This window comes from Protopterus annectens, chromosome 3.part1 (genome assembly GCF_019279795.1).
Source record: "Protopterus annectens isolate FY-2018-M chromosome 3.part1, PAN1.0, whole genome shotgun sequence".
NCBI lineage: Eukaryota > Metazoa > Chordata > Ceratodontiformes > Protopteridae > Protopterus > Protopterus annectens.
In genome coordinates this window covers 70,851,586-70,877,606 of record NC_056732.1, presented here as the reverse complement: position 1 = coordinate 70,877,606, position 26,021 = coordinate 70,851,586, and the positions used below count along the sequence as shown (strand labels likewise).

General features: G+C 41.2%; 1 protein-coding gene and 1 non-coding gene across 2 annotated transcripts in view; both read right to left on the bottom strand.

Annotated features, from left to right (window-relative positions):
* ATAD2 (ATPase family AAA domain containing 2) overlaps window positions 1-26,021 on the bottom strand; it is a 1,885,102-nt gene that overhangs the window by 136,523 nt on the left and 1,722,558 nt on the right. The window contains exon 22 of the mRNA XM_044066177.1: window positions 8,594-8,722. Coding sequence (XP_043922112.1) covers window positions 8,594-8,722 — 129 coding nt within the window. The remainder of the gene's footprint in view (window positions 1-8,593; window positions 8,723-26,021) is intronic.
* On the bottom strand, window positions 5,645-5,716 carry TRNAG-UCC. Its single transcript has one exon. It is a non-coding gene; the product is annotated as a tRNA-Gly (tRNA).

Below are 26,021 nucleotides of genomic sequence, written 5' to 3'. Positions count from 1 at the left end.
TAATAGGCTTCTAGGGGACTTGGAGGAAAGGGTAGATGAGCAAGATCTCAAAGTAGGGGAGACCAGCAATAAATCAGTGGACCGGCTCCAAATGTCAGTCTCTCTCAGCTCCGAAAGCTGTGGCACCGAAGGACTTCGCTTGTCTAATTTCAAAGATTCTCTCAGTTCCGAAACCTGTGGAGCAGAGGAGCTTGATTTTCCTGAAGTAGAAATTTCTGGTGTCTTTTCTAGTGATTCTGAATGACCGGGTGAGAAAGAAGGTCTTTTGGAAGGTTTGTCACACTTTGAAGAGGGAACCTTGGACTTACTGGAAGTACTCTGACTTTCCAAAGTTTCGGAGAATGGAGTTTGCAGTAGTCATCGAACGATCAGTTTACTTTTTTTCTCTCTAGTAATACCCTTGCACTAAAAGAATGGCAGAAGGTACACGATTCCGGTAAGTGAATGGCTCCTAAGCAGTATACACAAATGCTATGGCCATCGGTCAGAGACATTTTCTGAGAACACTTTTGACACTGAGGCCAGACAGCTTTGCTTCCTTAGACATTATGAGTACAAAAAGCACAGACTACAATATTATAGTACTTGTAACAGCACACATAATGTAACTACTAACTCAAACAGCACTCTCAAGAAAGTACAGCTTTGTACCTACCATAAATGTAGATGTTCGAGTGTTCACACTGCTGCAGTCATTACACTTGGGTTATCCTGCCATCAGGCGGTCCCGCAATCGGCCAGAGTTCCAAAGTCTTGGTCCGGCGTTGGATGCTGTCGCTTCTTCCCTGACGTCAGTGCGCCAGGGGTATATAAGATGCATTCGACGCCATTTTCTTCAGTTTTTCTTGCCCCAGATGTCAGGTGCCTCCAAATAGGTAGGCAATATATATTGCTAATAAAACATATATAAAAAATAAAAACAATACCTTCAGTTACAAGCAAACACACCACAAAGGTTGTATAGGATAGAAAGGTATAGATAAGCCCAGCTAGGACAGAGGGGATGGAGGGAGGGTAACCTGGACTGCAGCAGTGTGAACACTCAAACATCTACATTTATAGTAGGTACAAAACTGTACTATGTTCATCGTGTTACACTGCTGCAGTCATTGCACTTGGGTAGAATCCCAAAGCTAAGGTTGGGTGGCTGGTCTATACAGAGTTAGGCTCGACTATGAGGCCCTGCAGAACTGCAGTGGCAAATCCTGCTCTGTTTTTAGAGTAAAGAGGCAAGTGGTAATGCTTGGTTAAGGTGTGCACTGAACTCCAAGTTGCAGCCTCCAAAATTTCCTTGGTTGGTACTCCTCTGAGAAAGACTGTTGAAGTGGCTGTTGCTCTGGTAGAATGTGGCCTAATGTTATTAGGGACTGATTTTCCATGCTGTGTGTAGCAGTAACGAATACAGTGTCCTATCCACTTGGAGATAGTCTGCTTTGAGATAGCCTTGCCCTGTGATCCTGCAGCATATGCTACAAACAGTTGCTCAGTTGTCCTGAAAGCTTTTGTTTTGTCCAAGTAGAAGCGTAGCTGCCTGTGTATGTCCAAAGAGTGCAGAAGTTTCTCCCCTTTATTCTGGGGGTTTGGATAAAAAGTTGGCAAATGGATGGTTTGGTTAAGAGCCACACTAGATACCACCTTTGGCATGAAGGTAGGGTTTGTCCTTAAAGAAACCCTGCCCTGATAAAATATTATAAAAGGTTCCACTGCCATTAATGCCTGTAGCTCTGAGACTCTTCGTGCTGAAGTTACTGCCAGGAGCAGAGCTGTTTTCCATGATAAAAATTTTAGATCAGCTGTATTGGCTGGCTCAAAAGGTGGTAAGGTCAATTTTTCCAAAACACAGTTGAGGTCCCACATTGGTGTTGGTGCTCTCCGGGGCGGTCTTATGTTTTTAGCCCCTCTGAGGTACTGCTTTAGCAAGGGATGAGAGAATAAAGGAGGATCCGTGTTGTAATGAGCTGAAATGGCAGAGGCATGGATCTTAATTGATGAGAAGGATAGGCCTTTGTCCAGCATCTCAGTTAAGTATTGTAAAATCTGAGGAATGTTTGGGACAAGAGGGTCAAGGCTTTGAGCCTGGTTCCAGGCACAGAATCTCTTCCATTTTTCCGAGTATGATTTCCTGGTGCTAGGCCTCCTGGCCTCCAAAATGACATCCATAACAGCTTTAGAGAGAGGTGTTGCCTGTGTGACTAACAAATCTGCCATGCAGCGAGGTTTAGGGTTTTGAGCTGACCGTGCAGGATCTGATTGTTTTGTTGAGTCAGAAGGTGTAAAATTTGAGGCAAAATCTATGGTGGGCCTTGAGCCAAGTTCTTTAAGATTGGGTACCAGTGCTGGCGTGGCCAGTCTGGAGCAATCAGGATCATCTGTGGTTTCTCTTGTCTGGCTTAAACTTTTAGGCTGTTCCAGATGAATGAAAGAGCATCCACTTTTCATGCTTGTGTGTGGTAAGTCCTTGTGCAGAATTTTTGTAGTTGGCAATTCAGTGGGGAGGCAAAAAAATCTATGTCTGGGCACTCCCATTTTTGCGTTACCATGCTGAAGATTTGTGGATTCAATTTCCATTTGTGAGGGTCCATGATATTTCTGCTGAGATCGTCTGCCAGAGTATTTTTCTTTCCTGGCAGGAATTGTGCTTGCAGATGAACTTGATAAGCTAGAGCTGTGTTCCACAAGGTCATGGCTTGCCTGGATAGGGCATAAGAATGAGTGCCCCCTTGCTTATGTACCACATTACTGTGGTGTTGTCTGTCTTTAATAATAATTGTCCTGGATGCAGAAGGTCCTTGAAAGCTGTTAGGGCATTTTGAACAGCCAACATCTCTTTTTGACTGATGTGAAGATGCATTTGGTCTGTGGTCCACTTGCCCTGAATACATTTTCCTGCCATGTGTGCTCCCCAGGCGTAATCCGAAGCATCTGTTGCTAGAGTCTGCCTGGCTGTGGGTAGAGTGAAAGGCTGACCCTTGTTGAGGTGACATGCCTGTGCCCACCATCGAAACTCCTGTTGTAGGCAAGGAATTATTGGTATTACTGTTTCTAAACTGAGAGTGTTGAGTCCAAACACTTTTTAGGTACCATTGTAATTTCCTCATATGCAGTCTGGCATATGGAATTAGTAGTATGCATGATGCCATGAATCCCAGGGCCTGCAGAATTTGTCTTGCAGGGAGATGGGACATTTTTACCAGCAATTGAAAATATTGACTCAGTTGTCCTTGCTTGTCTGGCGTGAGATAAGCCATCTGGGCCGTTGTATCCAAGCTGGCACCCAGGAATATTATCTGTTGTGCGGGCACTAGTTTTGATTTTTTTTCGTTTACTGTGTACCTTAGAGAAATTAGCAACCTTTTCACAAACGCCAGATGCTTTAGAAGAATGTCCTTTCTCTCTGCTTGAATGAGGTAGTCGTCCAGGTATGGATATATCTGAATTCCTTTTTGTCTGCAAAATGCAATTACTGGTGCCAGGCACTTTGTAAAGACCCTGGGCGCAGTAGATAAGCCAAAGGGCAGTGCAGAGAATTGGTAGTGCATTGTACCAGCTTTGAATCTGAGGTATCTTCTGCAATCTTGTCTGATGGGACATGCAGGTATGCCTCTTTGAGGTCCAGAGTAACAAGCCAAGCCTTCTTGCCCAGCATGGGAAGAAGCTGCTGTAGTGTCAACATTTTGAATTTCGGAACATCCAGGTAAGTATTTAGAGTTGAAAGGTCCAGTATGGGTCTCTCCAGGCCTTGTCCTTTCTGGGGACGAGGAAGAGTCTTGAGTAAAATCCTTGTCCTTGTTCCTGCTGTGGTACTTTTTGAATAGCTCTCATGTCCATGAGGGCTGAAATTTGTTTTTGAGCCTCTGCCCATTGATTTTGTGGCAGGTTTGGCATTCCCTTTAGCCTTGGTAAAGTGTGAAAGTGGAACCTGTAACCTTGAGATACAATATTCAGAACCCATTTGTCTTGGGTGATTGTTTGCCAATTGAGAAAAAAGTACTAGTTTGCCCCCTAAGGGGGCTGCCAAAAGGGGAGTGCTTGGCACACGAACGGGGAAGTCATTGGGACTGTTTCCTGTAAGGATGAGACTTGTCCTCACCTCCTTTTGGGGTTGAGGTACCCCACTGTCGTTGTCTGAGAGCCTTGGGGTTGAGATCTGCCTCTTGGGTGTCTGTATCTGCCTCTCTGTGGCCTGTCTGACACTGGAAAGGACCAATTCTTTGTAGGCCAATTTCTGCTAAATAGAGGTGGCTGTACCTGTAAGAAATCTTTGACTGCTTGCAGAGATTTAACTTTATCCTCCATTTTCTTTAATACCTCTTCTGCCTTAACACCAAACAAGGTATCATGCTGTAAAGAAGCAACCAATAATTTTGCCTTAACATGGTCAGGTAAACTCTGTTCTTTTAACCAAGCATGTCTTCGAATCACAGAACCCGTAACTGCGGCTCTGCAAGAGGCCTCTAAAGAATCAAAACCACATTGCAGAGTATATTTTCCCACCTGTTCAACTGCATGCAATAAATCCTGCATTTCTTTATAGTCAGGAGCTTCTGAGTTTGTAAGCATTTTCTGTTTTAACTGAGCCATTAAATATTGTTGGCACTTAAGCATGTGAAACTGGCAATTTAAAGCCCTTACTGCTAAAGTTGCAGAGGTGTAAACGTTCTTCCCCCATCCATCCAATGCTCTAGAATCTCTGTCAGAGGGGACTGGATTTTTTGCAATCGAAGCCTTAACCCCTTTGGGACCCTGGGAAATGGTTTCCGGGTCAGCAGAAGGGTTTTTATAAAGAAATTTGTGAGTCAGGGGACTCTATAATACCTATCTGGCTTAGCTGGAGCAGGGGGAAAAGAATCAGGAGATAAGCTGGATTCAGAGAACACATCATCCACAATATCTAACACAGGCGGAATAGCAAGGGGCCTGTGCTGAGGCAATAAAAGAAAGTCCCTAAGCCTTTTCTTGGATTCTGAATAATCCTGACTTTCCCAGTGGAAATGCTCCCTCATGGTATGTAAAGTTTCCCCAAAAGAGTAATCCTCAGGAGGAGTGGCTGAAGGGATAGATTCTTCAGCATCAGAGTCCTCATAGGGGAGAACAGAGTATCCCCAGTCTGAAGAGGAATCAGAGGAAATGGAAACCTGATCAGAGGAATCATAGTCTGTATCCTGCCTAGGCCTTTTCTCAAGAGGGGGATGGGAACCCCTGATTAGAGTAATGAGGTCTTCGGCTATTTTGAGCATCTGTTTTTTAGGCATGGAGGACTGTCCTGGAGAATGCTCTACTTGCCTCCTTGTCTTTAATGGTGTTTTTGTCTTGGCTGTTGCTTTAATGGTAAGTCGTGAAGGTCTGAAAACACCCTCAGAAGCCAATGCCTGCTCAGCAGCATCAGACCCACCTGAGGGATTAGTTTCCGTAGGCCCAATACCTTGAGTTTCCAGAGGCCAGGTTGTCTCCACGTGGGAGTCGAAGGCGGCCTGTGGCTCGGAGGTAGCGGCTGTCAGGGGCTGCGAAAGCGCCTCGCTGAGAACCGGCGACTAACCTAGAAGAGGCTTCGTCATCAGTTTTGGACCTCGGATGCTTGTCTTTATTAATATGCGGTGCGCCTTTGCAGCAGGATCCAGAAGAATGCTTAAATGTACAGATTTCTTGCATTGGCCGGGAATCTAACCCGGGTCAACTGCTTGGAAGGCAGCTATGCTCACCACTATACCACCAATGCTACGCCAAGTAGTGCAAAGCAAAATCAAAATGTCGTTTTATAGTGCGTTTGTTAAATCTAGCACAAAACCTACAACTAGTGATGTCGTAATCAGGGCCTAGGCATGGAATACAGTAAGAGTGGAAGTCCCTATGCGGTATTTGCTTCCCACAAGAAATACAATTATTAACTTTTTCTGACATCGGTCGGAGGCAAGAAAAAAGTTTCCCCAACGGGGTATGTAGCTTTATTGAAGACTTCGGATCTGAAATTTGACTTCAAAAATCTCAGGAGTCGGCCGACCAATACTTGCGAACTGCTTTTGCTTTGGGCACCGCGTGGCAAGAAAGACTGAAGAAAATGGCATCGGGTGCATCTTATATACCCCTGGCGCACTGACGTCAGGGAAGAAGCGACAGCAACCGACACCGGACCAAGACTTTGGAACTCTGGGTGACTGTGGGACCGCCTGATGGCAGGATAACCCAAGTGTAATGACTGCAGCAGTGTAACACGATGAGCATCTATGTAAATATAAACTCACACAGCACACTCTAATCTAAATATATAACCGTCTCAAAAAACTAAGTAAACAAGAAAGGAAAGGTTTAGCTCTGCCCTCCAACTTAAACAGGCCAAGCACAGCTAATCAAAATGAAATTAGGATTATAGTATGGGGAATAACACACACTTGAAAACAACAGTGTACCCACTAACAATCTCGTAAATAAAGAAGGAATCCTACATATAGTGGATAACTTTACAATGGGATAGGAAAATAGGCCTGCGAATAAAACGACGGCCAAACAGAACAGCAATAACGGCTAATTATGGTAAGAATAAGCACCCGCAACACCTAAAGTGTACAAATTCAAATAACTAGCTATATCTATCTAAATGTGTAACAATTTGAAAAATATAAAATTTTGAAAACTTAGCCACTGCCAAGATGAAGAGCCAACATTAAGTGGCAAACAAGATCTGAGGAATTACACCACTGCATGATGGGATAGGTATTCAGCCACAAGCCAAGTGAAAGACTTGAGCTACAGTATGCGGCCAAGTCAAAAGCAGAGGATAAGCTCCGAACCCAACCAGTAAGAATGAAGGTGAGATAGGACAACATAACATCAAACATTTCCTTTTAATTATAAAAGAGTCCAAGGTACTCAAGAGTAGCAGAACAGCCCCCTTTTCAGTGGTCAAAACAGAAGCAAGTCATTTAGAACAGACATGCTTTCCATCTTGTACTGCCAAGTAACAGCAGTATGAGGAAGTAAAGTATAAAGGAGGACAGACATATGAGAGAAAGGGTTTTCCTGCAAGTCCACAATTATCTGCAAGCTTTGCTCAAAGCCTTCTTCAGAAAGGCACCACAGGAGAAAAGGTTGTGCTGTCTAGGGAGATATGATATCTCCATAATCTTTCAGAAGGTCTTGCCCAGGACAAAACCTACCACTCTAATATAGGACCTAGCAAAAAGGAGGGAAGTCCTTGTGAGCCAATGGAAGCCTTGAAGAGCTGAAGAGGTAAAAAGGAAGGAGGAAAAAAGCAGTAGACCAAAGCAAATTCTTAGTCTCTACAACTTGTGCTATATAAAGGACACAATAATACCATGCTGAAAGTCTCTCACATAAATGCAACCCAGCTAGTCCACTAGACAGTGTACCTCATCCCTGAAGCATGCCCTGAAGACTACTGCCAGGAGTTGGAGAATACTTAAAACATACTACAAACTTCCCAAAAGAACCATTGGTGGTTGGAGTACCCAACACAGTAAAAAGCCACTGCCAAAGGACTGTGAGCAAAGACCACAGTACAACAAAAAATAGTGCTATGTGGAAGGAAAGACCAGTACCTGAGGAAGGTGAAACAGTGGAAAGCCCACAGGCTAAAAAGGAAAACCGCAGGAATGAGCTCCCACTCTCCTAGACAGAGAATTTGTGGGGAGAGCACCAGCAAGACACCCTCAACTTCCATCAAATACAGCATCAGTGAAGAAAGTGGGGAGAGAGAAAGCACAGCAAGCCCTTCTGTAATAAAAGCAAAAACACCAACTTGTCTGCAAGTCCATGAGAACACCGGCTCTCATCATCTAGGCTGTCAGAATCACTTCTGAAGATGGGCAAAGAATTTAATGAGACATCATCAGGCTCTTGACAGAAATAGGTCATACCCTTTTCTTGTTCTGACTTGTACCTTTTTAAAGTCACTGCAGGTAACTGGGATTCCCATCAAGTTGCAAATGGGCTGTGGCCTAGGGCTAGGCTTTTTTAGTATGGGTCTAGACAACATAAAAATCCTGTCTTCAGGCAGCATGAACACTAACTGGGAAATAAACTTACCAACACAGACGGTAAAACCCAACTTGTTTTCCTGGCAGTACTCAACAGAGAAAATCATCATGTTCCAAGAAAACAGGCAAGTTTAGATAAAACCACTCTTAATTGGTTTGGAGAGAAACTTCTCTTAGCTTAAAAGGTGTGATATGCTGTCAGAATGCTCATATAAACAAGAACTTGCCAAGTCAGACGACCCTGAGAAGATCCAGTTACTTCAGACTAATTTACCATTTCAGAAGCTATATGCTATCTAAATACACTTTTGATCAGTACAAAGGGGAAACAATTCACATGGAGGAAAAAATCTTTGAAACCATAAACCCTGAATGTACAAGAAATTGCATTTATTTAATTTCAAATGTTAAAATGTACTGATATTCATCACGTTTTCTAGTGAGTCAATATTTGTACACAGTGTCACAGACATTTTTTTTTTAAAACTTTCTTGCAGCAGGGGATTAGGACCATTATAAAGTGGTGGTACAAACGCATACAGATATCCAGTAAACCAGTAGATATGCACTTCCACAGGGGGTAAAAACTCAGAATTAACTACCTCTATCAGATCAGTCTTGTCATAACTCTTGCGATGCTGATAAATGCACTGACTCAGAACTGCATACACCTTTTCAAGATCGAATACGGTGAAGCCTTCAGTCTTCTCTGTCACAGTTTTTAATAGGGTCTGTAGAAATAAATCACTGGTTAAGGTTTCAGAAAAAAATGCATGAAGCATTAAGACAGCTTTGCAAGACATTAGTATTTTCACAAACTACGACAGAGTCTCCAAGTAAAGCAGCAGCAGACTCCTGGAACTTCATGTTTGAACTCTTTTTAGGTGTTAGCCACACAAGTGCATACTTTGACGGGAAAGTGCAGCAGACTGGTGTATACTCATCAGAATGGAACTCTGAAGTCGTTTGCATATTTCACTTTTGCTGTTAACACTAAACATATAAACAGAAAACGAGTAACCACACTCTGCTAGGAAAAATTAGAATGAATTTGTTTCTGCTGACTGCACAGTCCAAAGGCTGATACATGGATCCCTGTAGTAACATCACCATTTCACTTAAATCTTTAACTTCATTTAGAGTATTTCACCTGCAGATGTCATGGGCCCAGCACAGCTTCATCAGTCTTCTAAATGTTAGACTTTATCACTTAGAACTAAAATCATTGTTGAGAGCAATGTAAGGAAAGGATAGACACCATGTTAAGATTCTTCCTACATCCTTGACTACGTAAAGCAGACAAGCAAACAGTGGAGGCCCAGAAAAGATGATTATTACAACAGTGAGTGTTGTCAGTGTCATGGTGTGGCAGGAGGGCAGACATGCTAAAATGTGGAGTTAAAGGGATCTAAGAAACACTATTTTCTACAAAGCAATCTCCTTTAAGTACATCTTCCCCAGTCAGAATGACTCCCAATAGGTAGCACAAGAATAGGAGAAGATGGAAAGTACAGTTGTGTACCTACCATAAATGTAGATGTTCGAGTGTATTCACTGTTGCAGTCATTACTCTTGGGTTATCCTGCCTGCAGGTTACCCTCAGTCGGCCAGAATTCCAAAGTCTAGGTCCGGCGTCGGTTGCTGTCGCCTCTTCCCTGACATCAGTGCGCCAGGGGTATAAAAGATGCAGCCGATGCCATTTTCTTCAGTTTTTCTTGCCCCAGATTTCAGGTGCCCCCAAATTGGTAGGCTGAAAAAATATGCCAATAAATATGCATGCACAAAAATAAAATTTCCTTCATCTACAAGCAAATACACCACATAGGTTGTATAAGACAGAGAAGTACAGATAAGTCCCAGCAAAGAAAAGGGGGATGGTGGGTGGGTAACCTGGACTGCAACAGTGAATACACTTGAACATCTACATTTATGGTAGGTACACAACTGAACTATGTTCATCGTGTTTCACTGTTGCAGTCATTACTCTTGGGTTGAATCCCAAAGCTGAGGATGGGTGGCTGGGCTAAATAGGATTAGGAGAGGCTATGAGGCCCTGCAGAACTGCAGTGGCAAAGCCTGTTCTGGATTTAGAGTAAAGAGACAAGTGGTAGTGCTTTGTGAAAGTGTGCACTGAAATCCAAGTTGCAGCATCTAAGATATCTTTGGTTGGTACTCCTCTGAGGAAGGCTGCTGCTCGGGTAGAATGAGGCCTAATGCCCTTAGGCACTGATTTGCCATGTTGAAAATAGTAGAAACGGATGCAATGGCCTATCCATTTAGAAATAGTCTGTTTTGAGATGGCCTTTCCTTGTTGATCTTGCAGCATATGACACTAAAAGTTGCTCAGTCTTTCTGAAAGCTTTAGTTCTGTCCAAGTAGAAGCGTAACTGTCTGTGCATGTCCAAGGAAAGCAGAATTTTCTCACCCTTGTTCTGTGGATTTGGATAAAAGGTAGGTAAGTAAATGGTTTGGTTGAGGGCCACACTGGACACCACCTTAGGCATAAATGTTGGGTTTGTCCTCAGAGAAACCCTGTCTGGATGAAAAATGATAAAAGGTTCCACAGCCATGAGTGCTTGTAACTCCGAAACTCATCTTGCAGAGGTTATTGTAAGGAGAAGAGCTGTTTTCCAGGATAAGAATTTTATATCCGCTGTTGAGGCTGGCTCGAAAGGAGGCAGTGTGAGTTTTTCCAAAACATAATTGAGGTCCCAGGCCGGAATTGGTGCTCTCCTTGGAGGGCTTAATGTTTTTGGCCCCTCTGAGGTACTGCCTTATTAAAGGATGAGAAAAGATAGGTGGTTCCGTACTGTAATGGGCTGAAATGGCAGAGGCATGAATCTTAATTGATGAGAAGGAAAGGCCTTTGTTCAGCATCTCAGTTAGGAATTGTAAAATCTGAGGGATATTTGGTACACGTGTCAATGCCTTGTTCCTGGTTCCAAGAACAGAATCTCCTCCATTTTTCTGCATAAGATTTTCTGGTACTGGGCCTCCTGGCCTCCAAGATAACATCCATAACAGCTTTTGAAAGAAGAGTGTTCTGAATGGCTACATTATCCGCCATGCTGCCAGATTTAAGGTCCTGAGTTGGCTGTGCAGAATCCGATTGTTTTGTTGGGTCAGCAAGTGAGAAGTTTGAGGCAATATCCATGCTGGACCTTGAGACAAACTCTTTAGGATTGGGTACCAGTGCTGGCGTGGCCAGTCTGGTGCAATCAGTATCATTTTTGGCTTCTCTTGTCTGACCTTTAGGAGTACCCTGGGAAGGAGAGGCAGTGGAGGAAAGGCATATACTGTTAGGTTTTTCCAGCTGAAGGATAAGGCATCCACTTTCCATGCTTGCTTGTGATAAGTCCTTGTGCAGAATTCTCTGTAGTTGGCAGTTGTGAGGGGAGGCAAATAGATCTATGTCTGGCCATCCCCATATTTCCTTGTTATCATGCTGAAGACTTGTGGAGCCAGTTTCCATTCGTGGGGATCCATGAGGCTTCTGCTTAGTTCGTCTGCCAGTGTATTTGTTTTTCCTGGCAGGAATTGTGCTTGCAGTTGAACTTGATAAGTCAATGCTGTGTCCCATAAGGTCATTGCTTGTCTGCAGAGGGGGTAGGAATGTGTACCTCCCTGCTTGTTTCTGTACCACATGACCGTAATATTGTCCGTCTTTATCAGTAGCTGTCCTGGATGAAGTAGGTCCTTGAAAGCTGTCAGGGCATTTTGAACAGCTAGCATCTCTTTTTGATTGATGTGAAAATGCATCTGGTTTGCAGGCCATGTGCCCTGAATACATTTTCCTGCCATATGGGCCCCCCAGGCATAATCTGATGCATCCGTTGTCAGTGTCTGTCTGGCTGTGGGTAAACTGAATGGCAGACCCTTGTTGTGGTGAAAGGCCTCTGCCCACCATCGAAACTCCTGTTGCAGGCAGGGAATGAGTGCAATTACTGTCTCCAGGCTGTGGCAATGCTGAGTCCAAACACTTTTTAGATACCATTGCAGTTTCCTCATATGCAGTCTGGCATATGGAAATAGTAGAATGCAGGATGCCATGAAACCCAAGGCCTGCAGGATTTTCCTTGCAGATAAGTGGGTTATTGTTGCCAATTTCTTGAAGTAAGAAGTCAGTTGCTTTTGTTTGTCTGGCGTGAGATAAGCCATCTGGGCAGTTGTATTTAAGCTTGCACCCAGGAATATTATCTAGTAAGAGGGCACTAGTTTTGATTTCTTTTCGTTTACTGTGTACCCTAGGCCAATTAATAATCTTTTTACAAACGCCAGATGCTTTAGAAGAATGTCTTTGTTCCCTGCTTGAATTAGGCAGTCGTCCAAGTAGGGATATATTTGAATTCCTCTTTGTCTGAAAAACGTAATTACTGGTGCCAGGCATTTTGTGAAGACCCTGGGAGCAGTAGATAAGCCAAAGGGCAGTGCAGAGAATTGGTAATGCATTCAGCCAGCTATGAATCTGAGGTATCTTCTGCAAGATTGTCTGATCGGGACATTCAGGTATGCCTCTTTTAGGAACAAAGTTACGAGCCAAGCCTTCTTGCCTAGCATGGGCAGTAGCTGCTGTAGAGTCAACATTTTGAATTTTGGAACCTCCAGAAACGTATTTAGTATTGACAGGTCCAGTATTGGTCTCCAGGTTTTGTCCTTTCTGGGTACTAGGAAAAGTCTGGAGTAAAATCCTTGCCCCTGCTCTTGTTGTGGTACTTGCTGAATGGCCCTCATGTCCATGAGGGCTGTAATTTGTTTGTGTGCCTCTGCCCATTGATTGTGTGGCAGGTCTGGCATACCTTTTGACCTTGATAGGGTGTGAAAATGGAACCTGTAGCCTTGGGACACTATGTTCAGGACCCATTTGTCTTTGATGAAAAAAGTGCTAGTTTTCCCCATAAGGGGGCTGCCAAAAGAAAAGTGCTTGGATCTGGCAGAGGAAAGTCATTGGGACTGTTTCCTGTAAGGTTGTGATTTGTCTTCCCCGCTTTTGGAGGTAGGAGCATGCCATTGTTTAGGCCTGTATGAGCCTTGGGGCTGAGATCTGCCTCTTTGTGGTCTGTCTGACACTGGAAAGGACCAATTTTTAGAAGGCCAGTTCCTGCTAAACCTGGGTGGCTGTACCTGTAAGAAATCCTTGACTGTCAGCATGGATTTTGCTTTATCCTCCATTTTTTTCAACACCTCTTCTGCTTTAGTACCAAACAAAGTATCATGCTGTAATGGTGCATCTAATAATTTTGCTTTAACATGATCAGGCAGATTCTGTTCCTTTAACCAAGCATGCCTTCTAATAACAGAACCTGTAACAGCGGCCCTGCAAGAGGCCTCCAGTGAATCATAACCACATTGCAAAGTATGCTTTCCCACTTGTTCAGCTGTATGCAATAAATCCTGCAATTCCTTGTTCTCTGAACATTCAGTATTTGTCAACAATTTCTGTTTAAGCAGGGACATTAAATATTGCTGATATTTAAGCATATGAAACTGACAATTTAAAGCCCTTACAGCCAAGGTAGCAGAAGTGTAAACTTTTTTTCCCCCATCTGTCTAGAGCCCTAGAATCCCTATCAGAGGGGACAGGGTTTTTTGCAGTGGAAGCTTTAACCCCTTTGGGACCCTGAGATATAGTTTCTGGGTCAGCAGCGGGGTTTTTATATAGGAATTTATGAGAATCCGGGACCGTGTAGTATCTGTCTGCTTAGCAGGTGCAAGGGGTAGAGAGTCAGGGGACAGGCCGGACTCTGAAAATACATCTACAATGTCTAGAACAGGTGGAATAGCAAGGGGTCTGTGAGGAGGAAGTAGCAGAAAGTCTCTGAGCCTTTTCTTAGATTCAGAATAATCTTGGCTCTCCCAGTGAAAATGCTCCCTCATGGTATGCAGGGTTTCCCCAAAAGAATAATCCTCAGGCGGAGAGGCTGAAGGAATGGATTCTTCAGTATCAGAATCCTCATAGGGAAGCATGGAATAATCCTGTTCAGAAGAGGAATCAGAGGAAATAGAAACCTGATCAGAAGAATCATACTCTGTCTCTTGCCTAGGCCTCTTATCAAGAGTGGGGATGGGAGCTCCTGATCAAAGTAATTAGGTCTTCGGCCATTTTGAGCATCTGTTTTTTAGGCATGGAAGTCCGAGTAGGAGAATGCTGTACTTGTTTCTTTGTCTTTAGAGCTGCTTTAGTCTTTGTATTTGAAGCTGAAGATGGCTTAATATATAGTTGTGTAGGTCTGAAGACACCCTCAGAAGCCGATGCCTGCTCAGCGGCTCCAGACCCATCTGAGGGAATGATTTCCGAGTGTCCAATACCTTGAGTTCCCAGAGGCCCAGTCGGCTCCACGTGGGAGTCGGAAGCGGCCTGTGACTCTGAGGTAGCGGGCGCCAGGGGCTACGAAAGCACCTCACTGAGAAAAGGCGGCTGGCCTAGTAGAGGCCTCGTCGGTTTTGGACCTCGGATGCCTATCCTTTTCCTTGTCCTTGCGGTTTTGTAAACTCCGGTTGTTGGCTGTTCCGATGGCATTATATAATTAAATCTACGGCCAAAGTAATGAAATGCAAAATCGAATCGACGCTCAATAGTACGTTGGTTAAATGTAGCACAAAACCGACAGCTAGCAACGTTGTGATCAGGGCCTAGGCAAGGAATACAGTAAGAGTGAAAATCCTTATGAGGTATTTGCTTTCCACAAGAAATACAATTGTTAACTTTTTCTGACATGGGTCGGGAGCAAGAAAAAAGTTTCCCCAACGGGATACTTAGCTTTAATGAAGACTTCGGTCCTGAAATTCGGATTTGAAAATCTCAGGAGTCGGCCGATCGGCACTTGCGAACTGCTTTTGCTTCGGGCACCGTGCGGCAAGAAAGACTGAAGAAAATGGCATTGGCTGCATCTTTTATACCCCTGGCACACTGACATCAGGGAAGAGGCGACAGCAACCATCGCCGGACCTAGACTTTGGAATTCTGGCCAACTGAGGGTAGCCTGCCAGCAGGATAACCCAAGAGTAATGACTGCAACAGTGAAATACGAACATCTGAGAAACAAGGTAAAAGGAACTAAGACCGCCAAAAAATAAGAAACAGATGCATTCTAGAGAAGTATTCATGAAAATCCTGTAGAACATAAAGATGCTAAATGGATAGAAGTAGTAAAAGAAAGAATAATCCCACTGATCCTGGGAACTATCGACCTATAAGCCTGACGAGCCTGGTCTGCAAGGCCATGGAACGTATCATCATGGAACTCAAACAAAGACAATGGTAACCTCCAAACTCTGGATCCCACCCAGTTCGGGTTTGTGAAAGGCAGATCATGCCTCCTGAACCGGATCGACTTCTTTGAGGCAGTCATCAAAGCCGTGGATGAGGATAAGGTGGTTCACACAGACTATCTTGACCTCGCCAAGGCTTTCGACACCATTCCCCATTCTGGAATTATAGCTAAACTCACTAAACTAGGTATAAATCCCTATGTCACAAGATGGGATGCCACCTGTCTCACTGACAGAGCCCACACTGTAAAAGTTGCAGACACTCCAAATCTGACCTCAAAGCAGTGACAAGTGGAGTACCACAGGGTTCCACCCTGGGACCTCTCCTGTTTGGTATCTACTTCTCTGAAGTACAGGCTAACACAGAAGGCCTCTGGCTAACGAAGTTCGCAGATTACTGCAAACTAGGAGTCATAATCAAGTCCCCAAATGATGTGGACATCCTACAGAAGGGCTGGCCTCAAGATCAATGCCAAAAAGTGTAGTGTTATCCCATTTGGTAAAAACTCTGTACCCATGAACTACCACATAGGCAGCAATCTACTTAACACCGGATGCGTGATAAGAGACCTTGGGACCCAGGTGGACAGCAGTCTCTCATAGTCACATCGCCACAGTAGTCAGGAAGTCCTTCTACGTGGCACACCTCATCATAAAAGGGTTCTCATCCAGGAAAAAAAAGGGCAGTGTTCCCCCTCTACTCGTTCACTCAGACCCATTATAGAGTACAACCACCCTTTTGGAATGTACCTCAAGACATCCACAGCAGCTGGAAAGGCCACAGAAGTACCTCACAAAGAGGATTACAGGCCTCAAACAAATGCCTTACACTGACCGCTTCAAAAAACTCCAGCTTTACTCCATAGCATATTGCCTACTCAGAGGTGATCTCTGCCTAACATATAAAGCTATGTCAAACCCAGAGCTGTTGGACATGATACACCTAAAGAAATCCCAATCCCTCTGAGCTACACTCTCTAGGGACCTAAACCTTGTCACCACCATAAACAGGACACGTTGGAGGGACAGACTGCTGTCCCAGAGACTTCCTATACTCTGGAACAAGCTACCCATCTATGTCAAGCAAAGTTCTTCATTAGCATTCTTCAAGAAAAATCTTGATGAGTGGATGGGAAATAGGAAATATACCCCAGGGATCACGTCTGTGTCTCTGCTGGACAGTGGCACAGGGAAAACAACTTTCTTGGGTGGCGTAAGCTATGGAACCTTGCTGGCTAGGCTTACATAGTAAGCCCTTGGGCCGATAATCTAGTACCTAGATACAGGATATGAAATGGGATGAAGTAACAGCCATAGAGATTGAAACAAAGTTAAGAAAAGCCTCTAAATGGAAAACCCCAGGTCCAGATGCGGTAACTAATAAGAAGTTATGTACTTACCATAACGTTTCATGTGACTTGTTCATCTCACCTTCATTCCCACTGATGGGTTCGGAGCAGATCCTCGGCTCCGACTAGGCCAAATGCTAAAACTCGAGGTCTTCAAACAGCCCGTGGACTGCTCCCTATCCAATGATGCAATAGTGCTTCCCTCAGATCTTGTTTGCTCAATCATACTGATAACTAAAAACTATAGGCAATGAAATAAGAATACTATAGACAAGGACAAAATATCACTAGGACTTGTTGGAACTTCCCGGCCCTCAAGACTTTAAAGGTATGGGGTTGGTGGCGAGATGAACAACTCACATGGAACGTTATGGTAAGTACATAACTTCTTAATGTGAAGTTGTTCTATCTCGTCTTCATTCTCACTGATGGGTAAGCGTCCCAAGCACCATCTCCTTGGGTGGCTCATGGGAGTATATTCCTCAGAGCCAAAGAACCAAAGGAGGCCCTGTCCCTGCAGGCTTTATCCAATTTGTAACGAGTGATAAAGGTATGAGGTGAGGACTATGTGGCTGCTGCACAAATAGTATCTATAGGCAGCCGTGCCATAAAGGCCGAAGAAGTGGAAATTGCCCTGGTTGAGTGAGTCTTGACTTTATGATTTAATGTCATCTGTGAAGAGCTGTATGTGAAAGCAATACAATCTGACAACCTTTTTGATAACATGGTTTTAACCACTGGAGTACCTTTCTTGATTTTCTGAAGTCCTAAGTCCTGTCTAAATAGAATTGGAGTTGCCTATGGACGTCGAGTTTGTGCAACATGTTCCATTTTGTTTGTATATTTGGGAAAAACACAGGTAATTCTACAGTCTGGTTGAGATTTGTTTCATAACAAACCTTAGGTAGGAATGAAGGATTTGTTCTCAGTGTTACTCTATCATTATGAAAAATCAAGTATGGGACTTTGATGGACAAGGCATTGAGTTAAATTCTTCGAGCGGAATTAATAGCTACTAGGAAAATTATCTTCCATGATAGGCATTTTAAATCACAGGATGATGCAAGTTCAAAGGGGGGGGGGGATGATCTGTGGGAGCACAAAATTAAGATTCCATGGAGCAGATGGAGTTCTAATAGGTGGTTTCAAGTGAATAGTACCCTTAGGAAATGCTTTAGAAAGTCCATGTGACATGATGGGAGTCTGTTGATCACCAATATGAAAATTAGAGATTGCTGCCAACTCAACTCTAAGGGTTGCTGCAGCTGCTCCTTCATGAAACAATTTAGTCAGAAACTCTAGAAAGGAAAAAATCAAAGCCATATATGGATCAACATTATTTGAAGCCCATATAGAAAATCTTTTCCACTTGCTAAGAATAGTTTCCTAGTAAAAGATTTATGAGAAGAAACTAGGATGTTCTGTGCTGCACGTGATAACTTGTAGAACCTGGCTATTCGTGGAACTGGAGCAGCCAAGCTGTCAATTTTAGGGTATGAATTGCAGGGTAAAGAATCCCTGATGAATGTATCAGGGGATCTAGAACTGGGTTCCAGGATGCATGACTCTTACAGTAGATGAGGCTGCAGAAAGGGGAACCAAATTTGACAAAGCCAGTAAGGGGCTATCAAAATAATGCCCCCTACCAGAGTGCTGGCTTTCTGTAAGAATTTGGATATCAGAGGAAATGGGGGAAAAGCATAAAGTCCCGGGGGCCAAACTGTGTACAACTGCAACCCTTGGGGCATATCCTGAGTTGAGGATCAGGGCAAACTAGTTGCTGCATTTGGTATTGGTGAGGGTTGCAAGGAGGTCGCAGCAAGGCTGGCCCCACCTGCAGAATATCCATTCCACTAATACTACTTTCAGGGACTACTTGTGAGGAGACAGTATTGCTCTGCTCAACTTGTCCACTATCACATTGGACCTCCCTGGAATGTGTGTTGCTATGAGAAAACGCTGGGTGGAAATTGCCCATTGCCATACTCTCAAGGCCTCTCAACATAAGGGGTATGATCTTGTTATGTAGCAGACCACTGACATATTGCCCGTCTATATCATAATAGTCCCTAGAAGTAGAAAGTTTTGAAAGGACTGCAACGCTACAAGTACCACTCCCATCTCTAGGACACTGATATGAAGAAGTGCCTCGTGATTCTCCCATGTGCCTTGGGCTGTCCTTCCCTGAAAATGCCATCCCCCCACCCTAACATATCAGGGAGGCATCCGTGGTCACAGTGGCAACTGGGGTTGGAAGAACAAAGGGTCATCCTATTGTCACTTGAGGAGAGGTCAGCCACCAAAGAAGATGCTTCTTGCATGACTTTATTATGATGTGGTGACACACTGGAAGTTCCTGATAAGACCATTGTGTGAAAACCAGCCATTGCAGTATCTGCATTTACATTTGGCCCAATGGACTGGCAATGATGGCTGCTGCAATGGTCCCTAGTAATTTGAGCACTAGTGAAACTGGGGCTCTCTGTTTGGGGATGAGATTCAGAATTTGTTGTCGAAGGCTCACCACTCTTTCCACTAGAAGTTTTATGGCCATGGAAACTGTGTCAAGATCTGCTCCGATAAAGATGGTACATCTGGATGGCTGTAAAGCAAATTTGTCACAGTTTATAGTAATCCCCAAACGACTGCAAAGATCTAAGTTTGTCTCCCTTGCGTGTATGAGTTGATGCTTGGTGGGGAGGGGTGAAGAACCAGTCGTCTAAATATGGAAATACCCAGAATCCTAACCGCCTCAAGCGAGCCGTGACTACTGCCATGCATTTGGTGAACACTCTGGGGGCTGTAGTGAGACCAAAGAGCAGAGCCCAAAACTGAAAGTTACTGGCTCCCAGCCGAAAATGCAGATGATCCCTGGATGTTCCTGCCATCTTTATATGTGTATATATACATATATATTATATATATATATATATTTATATGTATATATATATTATATATATATATTTATACGTATATGTATATATACATATATATATGTATATATATATATATATTTATACGTATATCTTATATATATATATATATATATATATATATATATATGTATATATATATATATATATATGTATATGTATATATGTATATATATATATATATATATATATATATATATATATATATATATATATATATATATATGTATATATATATATATATATATAAAAAAGAAAAAGTTATGTATATAAGAAATAAAATTTTGAAAAAGAAGAAGAAGAAAAAACAAATAAATATATTTATATAATATATATTTTTGTATATGCTTTTTTCCTTTTTTTTTGATTGTATAAATATATTTTATGATATAAAATAATTTTAAGTTTGGAAATATAAAAAATTCCTATATATGTTTTCCAAACCTATATAATATTTGCTATACAGATTTTGTCTATTTATGTATTTTCAAAGAATAAATAAAAATAAATATTTATTATAATTAGATAAACATTGTATATTATAATAAATATATATAATTTGATATATACACTGAAAAATTATAAATTTTTAATTTTTGATATTCTGTGATAACATCCCCAACTCCTATACAAACTGATTGTTCTGCTTTTTATTTTATCCACCCCCTATATAAAAAATACACACTGACCTAAGATCATACCAAATCTCACCTCTTTTAAATTATCACAAGAAAATTTAAGATTTTATTAAACCTTTTTTTAAAATTTTTCTTAAAATTGAAAATTTTCTTGCACTATTTTTTTTTTCTTTTGCTCTTTTATCTATTTGTTATCCTCCCTATTAGTTTCCTTTGCTTTTTTCACTATAAGATTTTTAAATGTCATAATTTGATAAACTTGTATTTCTAATATACATAATGTAAACATGTTTTCTTAAAAAAATGTATTTCACTATAAATTGAAATACAAAAAAAGAACAGAAATTTTGATTTGTTTTTACCACATGTATACATCATTTTAACATGATAAATTCAGATCTATGTTATAACTTCTGTTCAAAAGAATATAAATAAAACATTTGTATACTGTATTTTATATAATTCAGATATATACTAGATAAAGCTATATATACAATCTATATATACATATATGTATATATAGATATACAATTAACAAAATCAGATATATAATATATATTATATTATAACACATATATAACACTGTAAAGAAAATAAATAATATTATATAAATATATATAAAAATATATACATATATATATATAATAATTACACATTATATAACAAGTATATATTATAAATATAAAGATATACACAAATTTTAAATGATAATATTTATACTACCCCCTTTTCACAGTCTCTTCTCAAAACCATAAGTATAACTGTCACCCCATATCATAATAACACTATATATGTTTAACATATATAACTATGATATATCCATATAAGAAAACTATATATATTTGTTTATCCTTAAAAAGATATTCTAAAATATAAAAGAAATCTCCTATATTATGTAAAACTTATAAAATGTTTTCTTATAACTTCTATATAACAAAAAAAACAAATAATTTGATATACAAACATATATAAAAGAAACCCTAAATTAAAAAAAATATGATTATTAAAACTTTTCTTTTATACTATAAATCTATATTTATTTAAAAATACATATATTTTTCACTATTCTATTTACAAATAAATTTTCTATATCTTTATTTCTCACACAAAAGTTTTCCTCTGCTTCACCTATACTGAATACAACAGATAATTATTGATATATTTATAAAAAAAAAATATTTTTATAATAAACTAAATATATATAATAAAAAAAAATAATATAAATATAAATAATAAATAATTTTTTAAAATATATAAAACTATCTTTTTTACTTTTAAAATGAAATACATATATATTTATATTATATAAAATAAAAAATGTAAAATATTCAAAATTTTGAAATACATAATAAATATTATTCCTAAACTATTATTAAAATATAAAAAAAAAAAACAAAAAACAAACACCTAAAATATAAAAAAAATCTATAAACAGAAAACAAAACATATATGTATATATACATACATAGATACACATACACACACATATATATATATGTATATATACATACACATATGTATATACATATATACATATATATATATATATATATATATATATATATATACACCTATATATACACACACATATACACAGACATATATATGTATATATACATACACACATATATGTATATATACACACACATATATATATATATATATATATATATATATATACATACACACACACACATATGTATATATACATATACACACACATATGTATATATACATACACACACACACATATATGTATATATACATATACACACACATATATGTATATATACATATACACACACACATATATGTATATATACATATACACACATATATGTATATATACATATACACACACACATATGTATATATACATATACACACACACACATATGTATATATACATACACACACACACATATATGTATATATACATACACACACACACATATATGTATATATACATATACACACACATATATGTATATATACATATACACACACACATATATGTATATATACATATACACACACACACATATGTATATATACATACACACACACACACATATGTATATATACATACACACACACACACATATATATATATATATATATATATATACAGACACACACACACACACACACACACACACACACACACACACACACACACACACACACACAAGGATATACCTCCAATAAAAAAGCAAATACACCAAAAAGCTTTTAAGCATAGTAAAGGAGAGTAGAGGTATAGCCAAAAAAAGTCAGGGGGCTGGAGGGAGGGTAACCGGGACTGCAACAGTGAATACACTCAAACATCTACATTTATAGTAAGTATACACAACTGTACTATGTTCTTCATGTTTCCCTGTTGCAGCCATCACATTTGGGTAGATTCCCAAAGGTAAGGATGGGAGGGGAAAATTAGATAGCATTAGGACCAGCTATAAGACCATGCAAGACTGCAGTGAAAGCCAGCTCTGGATTTAGAGAAATTGGCAAATGGTAATGCTTGGTGAAAGTATGCACAGAACTTCAGGTATCAGTTTCTAGGATGTCCCTGGTAGGGACACCTCTGAGAAAGGCTGTAGAGGTAGATGCAGCCCTTGTTGACTGGGGTCTGATCCCTTACGGGATAGGATTTTCATGGTGCTTATAGCAGAAATGAATGCAATGGCCTATCTATTTAGAAATGGTTTGCTTTGAAATAGCCTTCCCCTCTGCCCCTGCAGCAAATGCCACCAGCAGTTCAGATTTCCTTTGAGGTTTAGTCCTGTCTAAGTAAAATCTAAGTTGTCTGTGCACATCTAAGGAGTGCAGTATCAGTTCCCCTTTGTTCCGTGGATTAGGAAAGAAGGTTGGCAAATGAATGGACTGATTAAGAGCCACACTGGGTACCACCTTGGGCATGAAGGAGGGATTGGTTCTGAGGGAAACCATGTCCGCATGAAAGATGATGAAAGGCTTCACTGCCATAAAGGCCTGTAATTCAGATACCCTTTTGCTGAAATGATTGCTAAAAGGAAGGCTGTTTTCCAAGAAAGGAATTTTAAACCTGCACTAGCAGTTGGCTCGAAAGGAAGAAGAGTGAGTTTCTCCAATACAAAGTTGAGATCCCAGGCTGGGGTTGGAGCTCTCCTGGGAGGTCTTAAATTTTGGCCCCTCTGAGGAACTGCTTGAGCAGTAGATGAGAAAAGAGAGGAGGGTTCTGTGTTATAATGAGCTGAAATGGCTGAGGAGTGAATTATGATGGAGGGAAAATAAAGGCCCTTGTGAAGCATCTCATTTAAGTATTGTAAAATCTGACTAAGATGGGTGCTGTTGTGCTCACCCCTTGAGATTGGTTCCATGCACAGAATCTTTTACATTTTTCAGCATAAGATTTTCTAGTACTAGGCCTCCTTGCCTCTAAAATGATACCCATCACTGATTTATTGAGGGATGGTAATGGATATATTAGGTAATTAGCCAGGCTGCTAGGTTTAGGGTTTGAAGCTGAGGGTACAGAATCTGGTTCTGCTGCTGAGACAACAGGGTAGGGGTCTGAGGCAGGTGCCATGGGGCTAACAGTGACGCACTGCACAAGAGGGGGTACCAGTGTTGGCATGGCCAGTCTAGAGTAATTAATATCATCCTTGGTTTGTCCTGTTTGATCTTTAGTAGTACTTTGGAGAGGACAGGCAGAGGAGGAAAGGCATAAACTGATAGGTTTTTCCAGCTGAAGGACACAGCATCCACTTTCCAAACTTGTTTGTGGGGAGTCCTTGTGCAAAATTTGTCCAATTGGTAGTTCTGGGGGGGGGGGGGGCAAACAGGCCTGGACTCCCCCATTTGTTTGTCAACATGTTGAAAATCTTTGGTTCCAGTTTCCACTCGTGTGGGTCCATGAGGTTTCCTGCTTAGTCCGTCTGCCAGTGTATTTAGTTTTCCTGGCAGGAACTGAGCTTGTAGATGCACTTGGTAGCTCATGGCTGTATTCCACAATTCCATGGCTAGTCTGCAGAGGGGGGAAAGAATGGGTACCCCCTGCTTGTTTATGTACCACATAACAGTGGTGTTGTGCGTCTTTACAATTAACTGTACTGAAAGAAAGTGGTCCTTGAAGGCTGTCAGAGCATTCTGTACAGCTAACATTTCTTTTTGATTGATATGCAGGTGCATTTAACTTGGGTTCCATTTACCCTGAATGCACTTCCCTGCCAGGTGAACCCCCCATGCATAGTCTGATGCATCTGTTGTTAGGATTTGGGCGGCAAGGCGTAGAGTGAATGGTAGTTCCTTGTTTTGGTGGCAGGCCTCTGCATATGAAACTGGCAGTTTAAGGCCCTAATTGCCAAGGTTGCAGAAGTGTATACCTTCTTACGCCATCTATCCAGTGCCCTGGAGTCTCTATCAGAGGGGGTAGGATTTTTGGCAGTAGTAGCTTTAATGCCCTTGGGTCCCTGTGAAATAGTCTCAGGATCCACAGTAGAATTTTTGAAAAGGAACTTGTGAGAGTCAGGAACCCTGTAATGGCTATCAAATTTTCTGGGAACAGGAGGTAGAGAGTCAGGGGCCAAGCTAGATTCCGAAAAGGCATCATCAACAATATCTAGTACAGTAGGGATAGCTAAAGGCCTGTGCTGAGGCATGAGTAAGAAATCCCTAAGCCTCTTTTTAGAATCAAAGAAATCTTGACTTTCCCAATGAAAATGCTCCCTAAGAGTATGCAAGGTTTCACCAAAAGAGAAATCCTCCGGGAGGGAAGCAGAGGGAATAGAGTCCTCAGCATCAGAATCCTCACAGGTAGATAAGGGTAAATCCTGGTCATCAGAGGAAACAGAAATTTCAGTATCCTGGTCGGAAGTATCATAAGCAAACTCAGTTCTAGGTCTCTTAGAGGTAGAAGGTTGGCTTTCCCTGATTAAAGTAATAAGGTCTTCAGCCATTCTTATTTGTTTTTTTAGGCATAGAGGCCTGACCATGCGGTCTGGGCGTCAGTTTTCTAGGCATGGTTCGAGTTTTAGGCCTTGAAGAAGATGGTGTTGGTTTAATATGCAAGTCAGTAGGCCTGAATACACCCTCAGAAGTTGGTGCCTGCACAGTGGCTCCGGACCCATCCAAGGTAGAGACATCCACAGGTTCCACAGTTAAAACATCTTGCGGCATACCAGACTCTGAATGGGTCTCAGTAGAGGCCTGCGAATCTGAAGTAGCAAGTATCAGGGGCTGCGAAAGTGCCTCACTGAGCAACTGGCGACTGGCTTAGGAGAAGTGTTGTCCTAGGCGGCCTGTCTTTATCTTTGCGTTTTTTTGGAATGTCGGTAGTCGGATGGTTTACCGAAGACATATCTGGATAATTGAACCGAGCACCAAAATATTTAGAAGCAAAAATATACTGACGACGGATAGTTCGTGGTTTAAATAAGGCACAAAACCGACAGCGAGGTACGTTGTTGGTCAGGGCCTAGGCAAGGAATGCAGTACAAATGAAAATCTTTATGAAGTATTTGCTTTCCACAAGAAATGCAATTATTTACTTTTACTGATATCGGTTTAGAGCAAGAAAAGGTTTCCCCAATGGATTTACTTAGCTTTTAGTTGAAGACTTCAGTTCTGAAACTCAAACAAAAATTTCAGGAGTCAGCTGACGGGCACTTGCGAACTGCTTCTGCTTCGGGCACTGCACGGCAAGAAAGACTGATGTAATGGCGTCGGCTGCATGTTTTATACCCCTGACTACCTGACATCACAGAAGAAGAGACAGCAACCGACGCAAGACCCAAGAATTTGTTAATCAGGCCGACTGAGGGCTACTGCAAGCAGATAACCCAAATGTGATGACTGCAACAG